This window comes from Electrophorus electricus, chromosome 1, assembly GCF_013358815.1.
Source record: "Electrophorus electricus isolate fEleEle1 chromosome 1, fEleEle1.pri, whole genome shotgun sequence".
Taxonomy (NCBI): domain Eukaryota; kingdom Metazoa; phylum Chordata; class Actinopteri; order Gymnotiformes; family Gymnotidae; genus Electrophorus; species Electrophorus electricus.
In genome coordinates, this window is record NC_049535.1 from 14,287,379 (window position 1) to 14,299,054 (window position 11,676).

The 11,676-nt window shown below is 42.9% G+C and overlaps 1 protein-coding gene across 2 annotated transcripts; it reads left to right on the forward strand.

The window, feature by feature from the left end:
* Nucleotides 1–1,712: 1,712 nt before the first annotated feature.
* On the forward strand, nt 1,713–11,144 carry c1qtnf6b (C1q and TNF related 6b). 2 transcript variants are annotated; one of them, XM_027014659.2, is made up of 3 exons: nt 1,713–2,055; nt 5,635–5,894; nt 8,116–11,144. In XM_027014659.2, exons 1-3 carry the CDS (start codon nt 2,042–2,044, stop codon nt 8,658–8,660), a joined length of 819 nt encoding a protein of 272 aa, XP_026870460.1. In that variant the 5' UTR covers nt 1,713–2,041; the 3' UTR covers nt 8,661–11,144. The 2 variants fall into 2 exon arrangements, with proteins under 2 accessions (XP_026870460.1, XP_026870468.1); XM_027014667.2 differs by having other exon boundaries at nt 2,035–2,055; nt 3,496–5,894.
* Nucleotides 11,145–11,676: the final 532 nt, after the last annotated feature.

The following is an 11,676-nucleotide window of genomic DNA, read 5'->3' on the forward strand; positions in this document are numbered from 1 at the left end:
AACATTTTTAGTCCAGATTTATTGGTGTGTTTATTGAAATTGTGTGTTCTAAATTTTGAATTCCATACCCCTTAAGTTGTGCAATGGTCATTTAGTGGTTTACAGGTTCCTTGACATACTGATGCTGGGGATGTATGTGAGCCCATCTGTAGTCTATAGAGATAACAGGAGACTCAATAAATGTCCAGCTACAGCCCCCAGGATCTACTCAAAAATCAACAAATGAATTACCCAGACACAGTGCCGAACCCCCCACAGTTACAGCATCTATTCTAGATCATATTTTGGAATGCGTATAGTAACTTCAAACCCTAATCAATCGTGTTGTCAAGTATGCATGAAATAACTAAGCCATTGTGCCGTTCCTCTGACAGAGCATATACTATACAGAATCTTTGTTTATTACACCATGTGCTATTTACAATGCACACATCTGACAATGCAGACACTCTCATTAAGTGTAAGGGGGGCTGTTTATAGCGGGACATACTGCTATGCCAATTAGCTGCAAACCTACAATACAGCTGAAGGCAGAACGCTGTGTTCAGTCTCACATCACACAGTAAATCTAGAACCAATTAGTCCTGGGACTGATCACTGACCAAAAGACACAAACATGACAATGAGGCAAGCCTAGTTTTACCAGACAGCCACTTACCACATAGCATCGTTAAAGTGTGAACAGTACATGTGACTCATTCAGTATATAGAACTTGAGTGGTCATATGGAGGAAGATGCCTTGCTTCCCATAGTACCGTCTTGATAGCTAACCTGCTTGTACTTTATTTTATGTGCATTTCACTAATGGAGAGTTAGTAACATAAAAGATCATAATATTACCCTTGTGAAAATAATATAGCTCATTATAAGTTTTTCTCCAAAGTATTTGTCTGCAGTATCTGAGAATTCGTTGATATGTTAAAATGTGACTGATCTTTCATGTTTGAAATATCCCACATTACAAACCAACAAGCCATATCTTGACCTAAACTATCCCTAACAAAACCGCTAATGAATCATTCTTGGCTGTAATCCTTCTGGATAACTAAATTTATTTACCTAGTTATTGATTCATGGGAGAACATAGATCATTCCTCACTGGTAACAACACCGTCGCTGGCTACTGCGGGCATGCGCAGAATGGTTAGTCGGTGGGCGCAAAGAACGAACAAATGGAGCAGATATACGCGCCGTTCCCTGGTACTCACTGCTTGCTACATGTTAGCTAGTTTGAAATATGAATAGATAACTACATAGTAAGCTACGTATAGAGCAACCACTTACTCAAATAAACGGCATACTGGTCGAGATTTAGGTACAAACGCATACGTCCTTTCAGCTTCGAGCATTTGGCCTGCATCACTCACTGCGTAGTAGACAAGGTTAAATACATTGAAATGTGAAAGTTAACTGCAACGATCATTGCGTTCATTTCCTTAAAACACAATCGTTTCTGCTAAATGCTGTGAACTACCCCATAATGACCTGGAGGTCGGAGGGTTTATGGGCAAATGCAGCGGACGCCAGTGTTTCATCTATTATCCCTCGTTTCACTGTTACTAGGTAGCTTATCTTCTAGGCCGGTCCATTACACGGTCCGGCAAAATAAAGAACTGTCAGAATTATGAATGAACCTTAGCCTTCAACCTTCAAGTTAAGCAGTCTAAACAGGTTTTAAATGTTAAATGCTCTGTTGGCTAACAGAACCGGCTAACCTAATCAAGAACATTTAAGAACCTCGTTTTGAGAAAGCACAAGCTGTTCCTGAGAACTCGGATCCGGGCATGCAGGGTCCGAACCCGGGTTTAATTTGTGTGCTGCGCGTTAAGTTAAGACCTCCTCGGGGAAAGGCTGAAGAGAAGAGGACGACAAAGAAGGAGGAAAAGAGGATCAATGACAGCGCCGGAGAGAGGAGGAGGAGAGCGAGAAGACAGACAAAGAGAGAAAGAGGGAGGGAGAGAGAGGGAGAGGGAGACCGGGCCAGCGAAAGGCGCGCAGGTCACAGCTGATCGTTAAAAAGCCCGCAGTTGGATCGGCCGCATGAGAATTAAGCGGTAAGTGAAGTTTAAGAAAATCATTATAAATATTTGTACTTTAAAGGCTTTTCAGCACAGGCGAGATAGCAAATATATGCGAGACACGTCAACAGGCAAATGAGGAGTGAAGTAATAAAAACGCATAAAATACTTTGATTAGTATTCAGACCCCCGGAGACGTGAAATGATCTTGCCGACTCGGCGGTGCAGGGGTGCCGGCAATTCTGGGTAAGATTTCGTACAGAAGATGAAATGTGTGCATACAACCTCCAAACCTTATCCAGTCATTATTGTGGCTTCCTGTGAGGACGTGGCTCTTTTGCGGAATTGAAACATCTGGATTTTTGAAGGATTTAAGATTCAGGAAACACTGATTGTTTTTTAGAGATATTAAGAGTTTTCGAATGTATTCTGCTGAAGAATGTAATTTATTGTCTTGTTGAGGTTATGTAACATGGGTAGAGTGATGACCGAACTTTTAAAAAGTGCGATCGTGTTCAGGGAAAGGTAGTTACACTTCTAAAGTTTAGTGCGTACAAACAAACAAACAAACAAAAATAAAGCAAACAAACAAAACTCGAAAGCGTTCTTCTATAGCACTGCAGGAGGTGCAGCTTCAAGCTGTGTTTGAAAGGACTAGTTTAATATGTTTCATATGTAAGGACAATGTACATTTTAATTGATAAATACATCAAAAAATAAAAATAAAAATCCTGCGGGGGGCGGTGGTGGGTTGTGGGGTGGCATTGATTGATCATAAGAAGGATGTTGCTAATTAAACTTGGCGTCATTTAAGAAGTCACTAAATCTTTAAATGGGCAATGGAAAACAAGCAGAAGAACAGAGAAACAGAAAAGAGAGTAGAAGTTGACAGCGTATTTAATCATCTAAAGAAACCCAAAAAACTGCCAGTAGTGAAAAATAGGGGAGAAAAACTTCCCTAAGACACTGTTTAGCATTCCTCTTAACTCTGTAAAACATGGTGGATTTCCTCTCTCTCTCTCTCTCTCTCTCTCTCTCTCTCTCTCTCTCTCTCTCTCTCTCTCTCTCTCTCTCTCTCACCCATTTTTAAACCCAAAGCATTAGCATGTGAAGTAGAGTTCATGCAGCCAACGTTTGCAGGAACAGAACACAATAACTCCTGCCCAGTTGTATTGGGCTCCTTGTGAAGACACCAAGAAGACATTCCTAAATAATGAGGCCTCTGGTATAATATCTGTAACAGTATGTATTATCATGACCCAAAACAGTTCACATGTTAATGTATCAAGTGTTTTGCTATTGTGAAAAGGAATGAGTTATAATAACGAATGAAATGACTGAGTTATAATGAGCTATAATAATGAATGAAACTAGTTATGATAGTTAACATCACTCCCTCACTCACACTACATCAATCCCTCACTCACTCTGTTGAAGGATTTGCTAATTAGATTGTGGAATAATCTGATCAATCAGGAAAAGATCTACTCTGGCTCTCCTGGGCTGGTGTCTGACATCCCTGGATTAAGAGGAACTACGTCTGGCACAAGTGTCTACGTGATCAGCCTGTGAGTCTTAGGCTGGAAACAAAGGTTTGTTGAGGACAGAGTCCACTGGGCTCTGTGTGGATCTGGGCCCAGGGCCTGTGTCGTAGGAGCGCCACACATAAATCAGTCTGAACTGAGCAAAATGTTTGGGTTGGGCCTTGGTGCCTCAAGAGACCAGCAATAAATAAATAGTTTTAAAAGTATTTTAAAAGTCACAAGCAAGACATTACTGTCAGTATGTGGCTGGAAAACCAATGTTAGTTGATACTTTCAGGGTTCCTCCTTAAACTCTGGGCTGCGAACAAGATGCTGGCTTTTGCACTTAAATCATACCTACAGTGTGCATGCTGGCCTGGATTCTGTGCTAGAAGCATTAATGTTTACACTAATCTGACGACGGTGGAAGAGCTGATATCCAGTAAAAAAACAAAACAAAACAGTGTTTATTTAACTCCTGTTGAGTTTATAGGAGCCTTCTCTGGCAAGAGAGTTGGTAAGTAAGTACATTTGGAACAAAGTAGCCAGATGCAATTGTGAGCTGCACCCAGTGGAATTAATGGAATTAGATTAATGGAGGATTTGGAGGACCAAAAGGGAAGGATTACTGATGACATGTTGAAATGATAAATAACCAATGACTAGATAAATTCTATGCAGCAACTTGTACTGATATTTCTCAGGCATTTATTTAGCTGCCCCTTGATACAGGAATGCCTTAGAAATGCTTCCATATACACCACTGTCCCAGTCTTACACCATCCAAGAAAATGTCAACAAAGCTGTGACAAATCAGCGCAGGTGGTGTAAAGGGTGCTACAGTGAATTCTGCTGCATGTGCTCGTTTGACTTTGGCAGTTCCTGATATTTTCCTGGTCCAAGTGATCTCACCCAGTTCCCTGTGTGTTGAGGGTGTGGCTTATTTCTTCCTAGTCTGAAAGATTTCAGAGTCAAACCTAACGGAGAAGTGTGGCAACCAAACCTATGTTTTTCTAGCTATGTCACAAGACAATAATGCTATTAAAAAAATCATTTTGCTGTCATCTACTCTCCCAAAGTCTTAGGCCACCATAGAAAATTTCAACCAAGCTGTTAATCAGGGCAGGTAGTTTTTTGCTCAAAAAATCATGTGAGTATTTATTTCTGTTTTTACATGCAAATTAACATGTACTGATAACTTATTTTGGTACTGTGCACTTGCAGATGCTGTCTGTCATTTTACGTGATACATTTGAGATTTCATATTTGGTAATGGTAAAGCAGAAATCATCTGCCATCTTTGGGAGAGTTTGGGTTTATGAAGGGCAGAAGAGGAGGGGTACCATAGCTGCAAGGAGCAATATATCCCTCCCCAGTCTGTCTCTCTGTTTATTATAGTTTCAATCAAGGACACACTATTTCTCCATTTGTGAAAAGATATTACATTCACAATCTTTCTCTCTTTTGCTGGACTTCAGAAAATCACCAGCACTAACCAGCTACCCACAGGGGCCCCACTGGGATCCGGTCTCAAAGAAAACAGTTCATGACAGATTTCCTGCTGCAATATATACAGTCACTAAACATATACTAGTACTAGTATTTCCTTCACGCAGATCCATTTATTCCTATCTGGCATTTAAAAGGGGGCATTGTATGAAGCTCGATAAGCCACAAATGTATGGTTATACAATCCCAATGGTTTGGGCATAGGGTTGCCCAGGAGTTTGGGCTATGATCATTATCATGATTAGACTGCAGTCAGTTTATGTTACCCATCCTTAAGCCTAAAATGAATGTCCAGTCAACAGCAGACTCGGTGCTGAGTGCATTGCCCCCTTTAGTCATGTCCCATTTCACGATGATCTGTCCACACTGGAGGAGTTGTAGTTAATGCTGATATCAGATTAAGCTTGATTTATATGTATTAACCAAGCATTTGCTACAATAACCCTGAGCCTCTATCAACTACTGAGTAGCAGCTATCACCAACAAAAGAATACACTTGGTTATTTACAAACGAGCTTGTTTTTTAATTTGCCTTGTTTTTCTTTGTTCTTTTTCACCCTTTCTTTTCTTCTCTATTGCTCAGATTCTCGCTCACTATTCCAACTGCTCTACCTCTCTCTATCTCTACATCTCTCTCTCCAGGTACAGCCATGTCTGGATTCTTTCTGCCTGTGTTGTTGCTTTTCCCTTTGGTGGCCTCTGTCCCCTCCCCCTCTAGGGTGCCGCCCAGGTACTGCCGCAGGTGCTGTGATCACTTAGACCCACCCCTAAGCCCCTCCTCTCGGCCCGTGACCTATCAGACACCAGAGGTTCGCACATTTATTAACATGACCATTCTCAAAGGTAAGTCTAAGATGGGATACTCATGCCTAAGGGCTAAACACATTTTGCTAATACAGATAATACAACAACAGAAAAATACTTTTTAGAAGCCGTTATAATAAACTTATAACTCTTATGGTGGTTCTATAATTTTCAATGTTCATTCTTTGAACAGTGTATACTTGGCAGATTATATACATAAGAGCAAAGATAACTCATTTGTATGCTGATAGTTTATATCTTGTCATTTATATCCCAAAACAGTCCTCTTAAACTGTGCTGTAGGATTTACATGCATGAAAGTGTGTGTGCTTTGTGTGTAGTTGCTATAGCATCGATTTTATGTGGGTTGTCTAAGGTCTCATCTTTCAGAGAAACATATGAATGGCTTTTAGGCTGTCTAAATCCATTCAGCTAATGACTCATCTACAAAGTACTTTCCCAGTGACACATGAACTGAGAAACTGTAGAGCACTGTGTATGTGTCTAATTAATGCTCAGTTTATCATGGGCAAAGTTATTTTCTGTTTCATCTATGGTATTTAAATCAGATGGAATCAGAGGTGGTTCTATATTAGGAGCAACCCAGAGATGACCGCAGACAATTCATTAAAGCCACGCCCCTCACGCGTTTACTTTCTCCCACTATTAATCACTCTCCCTCTTATTCTCTCTTGTTCTCTCTCTGTGTCTCTCTCTTTTGTGCACATGCATTCTCAGTGTGGTGTGTTGATGTTGGCATACGTACACACGTGCTGGAACACACGTGCCCGCATCAGCACACAACACTGAGATGACACACAATGTGACACACAATGTCTCCACCCCCATGTACACGCACATTCTGGAAAACAATTAAACAATGCAACTGACTGCTGGCCCTCCACTACCCCCAACCCCCCAGGCGCCCCAGCCCCGGACTCCCCTCCCGGCCACAGCGCACGCCTCTAAGACACCCTCTACCTTCTTAGCCAGAGAATGCCGACCAGTCCAGCAGAATCCATCCTGACAGGCAATAGCAGGCTCCAAATGCATGCAGACCTGGCAGGAAACTTGCTTATGTGGCAGTAAACTACAAGCGGCAGCACGTGTTGTTTGCCTGTGTTCAGATTGCAGCTGTAGGCTTCTCAGGGACAGACACCAGTGAAGACTGCCAGCGTTTAAAGTCCTTTGGGGCTAAATGGAACAGTCAACAGTCAGATAAAGTTCAGGGGGTTTTAATAGGAAGCTTTTAAAAGGCAGGAGCTCAGTGTTTTCCATTAACAGGGATAGGCCATCATGTCACGGTGGATGTTGGTCGTGGTGTGTTAGGGATGGTTCGTCTTTGTTTACTGAGCCTGTGGTTGGATAAGAGATGAGTGGTATTCATGCTACATAACATGAATTCAGGTAGTGGTGGAGGTATGTCCACTCACTCACTCATTCATTCATTCACTCATCCAGACACTCACTCACCTTCTGATGTCCTTAAGCAGTCATTCACTCAACCTGTCATTCACTCACTCAGTCATTCACTCATCCAGACACTCACTCACCTTCTGATGTCCTTAAGCAGTCATTCACTCAACCTGTCATTCACTCACTCAGTCATTCACTCATCCAGACACTCACTCACCTTCTGATGTCCTTAAGCAGTCATTCACTCATCCAGACACTCACTCACTCAGTCATTCACTCAACCTGTCATTCACTCACTCGCTCAGTCATTCACTCAACCTGTCATTCACTCACTCGCTCAGTCATTCACTCAACCTGTCATTCACTCACTCGCTCAGTCATTCACTCAACCTGTCATTCACTCACTCGCTCAATGATGTACTCATTCATTCACTCATCCAGACACTCACTCACCTTCTGATGTCCTTAAGCAGTCATTCACTCACTCAGTCATTCACTCACTCGCTCAATGATGTACTCATTCATTCACTCATCCAGACACTCACTCACCTTCTGATGTCCTTAAGCAGTCATTCACTCAACCTGTCATTCACTCACTCAGTCATTCACTCATCCAGACACTCACTCACCTTCTGATGTCCTTAAGCAGTCATTCACTCATCCGGTCACTCACTCTCACTGACATACTCACTCATTCACTAGTCACTCACTCATTCACACACTTCATTTATGTATTCATATATTCCCTCAAGCACTAATTCACACACTCTCATACTCAGTCCTTCAGTAATATCTCCATCCAACCTCTTGCCGGTGAGCTTACTCCTCCATTCTTCCTTTACAGGAGATAAAGGAGATCGTGGGGAGAGGGGCACTCCTGGCAAGGCAGGAGCAGAAGGCCCTCCAGGCTCCAGGGGCACCATGGGCCCTAAAGGCAGCAAAGGCCAGGCAGGAGTGCCCGGAGACCCCTGCAAGAAGCACCAGTCGGCCTTCTCCGTGGGCAGACGCAAGGCCCTCCACAGCGTGGACTACTACCAGGCGCTACTCTTTGACACCGTCTTCGTCAACATGGACGAGCACTTCAACATGTTCAAGGGCAAGTTCCACTGTTATGTGCCGGGCATCTACTTCTTCAACGTCAACATCCACACGTGGAACTTCAAGGAGACGTACCTGCACGTGATGCACAACGAGCGAGAGCAGGTGATCCTGTACGCGCAGCCCAGTGACCGCTCCATCATGCAGAGCCAGAGCGTCATGCTCCGGCTAGAGCTGGCCGATGAGGTCTGGGTGCGCCTCTACAAGCGCGAGCGGGAGAACGCCGTCTACAGCGACGACGTTGATGTCTACATCACCTTCAGCGGCTACCTGGTGGCTCCCGTGGAATAGCGGCCGCGGGAAGAACTCGCCGACCGTGGTTTCTTTCAGGGTCTCTCAGGGAAGACGTGGGTGGATGGTGCTCTCTGGAGAGGACGACAACAACGTAACGCTAAATCTTTCATTAGGAACATTTCGCTGCCAATGACATGATAGCCATACTGGTGCTAAACAAGGTTGCCTTTCTTTTTTGGGTTTATTGCTGTGCCTTTTTAGCTTCCTAAATGTTTTTATCCCAATAACATTCACATTAGGTACATTACTTTTGAAGACCCTATAATGATTTTATGAGTGTAAACAATATAGAATTGGTTAGGACTGTCCATTGATACTAGTAGATCAGGTGGGCTTCTTCATTGCACACTTCCTCAGTTGCCTGGGGGCAGTTTCGCTAGAACATAAATCAGTCTTACATCAGCATTTGTCCTGGACCACCAAGCTGGCTGGGTGTCTAGAAACAGTCTGAGTGTGCATGTGTGTGTGTGTGCCAGTGATCACAGCTGGGTCTGCACCCTGACTGTCACTACCGCTCATTACACAGTAACAGGGATTAAGGCTCACATAGCAGTCAATGAGACAGCACTTGGGTAATGACTACAGACTAACCTGGCCCTTCTGGCTGTCTGTTGACATCCTTGAGAAGTCCAGTTTGGAAAAAAGGGGAAAAAAACCCCAAATTGTTTATATACACCCAGTATGAGTTTTTTGATTGGAACATGGAAAAAATGAAAAAGTCAGACTTTGGCAAAGAACCAACACAGTGAAATGTGTGTGAAAAGCACCAAGGCTCTGGTGTGTATATAGCCAACCAGTGATACTGATTGGAGTTGAAGACAGAAATGAGGCGTGAGGGCTAAGACAGGCCAAGCATCAGTCTGTGGTAGGAAACCCAGCTGGACTAGAGCTGCTGTTTTTACAGAGAGAGAGAGGGAGAGAGAGAGAGAGAGAGAGAGAGAGAGAGAGAGAGAGAGAGATAGAGAGAGAGAGAGAGAGAGAGAGAGAATTTTTTGTTAGATTGATTCTTCTTAGGTAAGAAATAAATCATGTGTGATCCTCTTCCTTAAAAGCACTTGAGTGGACACCTAACAGCATAGTATGCTATTTTTGGTGCCAGTAAGGGTCACTAATACAGCCAAGAATAGTAGATGAATGTCAAAAACCTTCCTGGGATAAATGTATATTTGCTATTAAAGATATTTTTTGCCATCTCTAATGCCATCTCTAATAGAGGAGGCTGCTCATAGCTTGAGTTAATTCAATACTAATGTTATGGCAGCATGAACACTTAACAGAGGGTTGTAAGAATGTTACCGTGAGACAGGACCACTTATGCAGGACTGAGAACTCCCTCTGTTTGGATCTTGTTAAAATCAACCCTCTAGCTGCAGTGTACAGTAGCTGTGGACTTACTGGCCCTTGTGGAAGATTCTGATGATGGCGTCTTTATGGCGTCTCTGGCTAGAGATAGTTACATCTGTGCGTTTAACCCTGGTTTCTGTGTGGCCTTGATATCTGGATTGTAGTACCACCCTGAGGTCAAATGTAATGTTTGCTTATTTGGCATCTTATCCTGCAGATGTCATACAGGAACACAGGCTGTTCTGTCTCCACAGGCTGTTCTGTCTCCACAGGCTTAGCTTAGCTAAGTCTGTTTTAGCTTGTGATCTATGGTGCAAACACCATTCCATTAAACAGCACAGTGCTACTTCCAGTCATGTAGCCAAATCTGGCATCAAGCTTTGTAAGGTGATTCGACAGCCAAAGCTTGACTCAGAACAAAGCAACTATTGGCTGAACTAAGCACGTCGCCATGCCAACTTTAATCATACCCAGTTTCAAATACAAGTGAATACTTTGCAGATGGACACACACTGGGCTCTAATACATTCACTCAAGGGTTTTTTATTCATTTCTTTGTCCCTGCCATTGAAATCTGCCACTGTCGAGCACAATCCTCTTCCATTCTGCTTACACTGCGTCCAAACCAGATGCCACTGTGGACCTCATGAGGGTCGGAATCAAAGCTGCCATCAAACATCAGCGCTAAAAGGAACTTCAAGGCTGAGTTAATATTTTCTTCCCTGTGATCAGGCCTCTCTTTATAAAAAAGCTTTTATTTTGTAGTGCATTACTTTGGTATGACCTACTGCCACCAAGTGACAGCGTCTGGATCTGATTACCAGCCTGGCAAACTAGACTTTCCTCATCATTTTCCAGGGAATACACATGTCAGCTATTAAAATTATATCATCATGTTTGCAATTACCCAAGTCCAGTGTTATTAAAACAGGGACTTAAACACTAGCCTATTTTTACAGGGTTGTCTAATATTTGGTTCTAAAATTGGTGCTGCATTATAAATAACAGGTGCTAAATTGCAGGTTTACTGTTAAAAGTGCACTTTTGTTTATGTGAATAAACATATTGCTTGTATTATGTAAATAATGTATGTTTTTTATGTTCAAAATATTATATTAAATTCAGCAGCAAAGTAAATGTGTATCAGATTGGTCAGTGCCCATGTAACAAAATAGAATAGAATAGAATAGAATAGAATAGAATAGAATAGAATAGAATAGCAAATTAAAGGTCTTATTTTGGAAAACAACTTTCTTGTCTCTGTCTGCCTAATCTGTTTTGGTAATGCAATAAAAAATACATAATCCCTGGCCAAACCACGGAGAGGATACAGGCTCACTGGCCTTTGGTGTTCACCTCAGGCAGCATTTTAACAGTGTCTTCCACACATTCCCCTCGGAGCCATCAGCCTCCCCCACAATGGTGTCTGCAGCCTGGGCCATGATTAGAGAGAAGGAGAGAGAGAAAGAGAGGGTGAGAGACAGACAGACAGACAGAGAGAGAGAGAGTGCTGAGGTTTTGGGGCCCAGCTCTGCTCTGAGCCCTTTCTAATGGGGGAGGCCAAGAATGAACCCAGCAGCCTCAGGAGAACCTTGCTTGCTTCTCCCCCATTCCTCTCCTATTTGAATGAACTCTCCCCTCCCCTCTCCTCCTCTCCTCTCCTCTCCTC

Bases quoted from the DNA above. Each gene is read 5' to 3' on its own strand.
- c1qtnf6b (XM_027014659.2), top strand. The intron at 5,895-8,115 runs GTAAGTCTAAGA...CTTCCTTTACAG, and splicing joins TAACATGACCATTCTCAAAG to GAGATAAAGGAGATCGTGGG.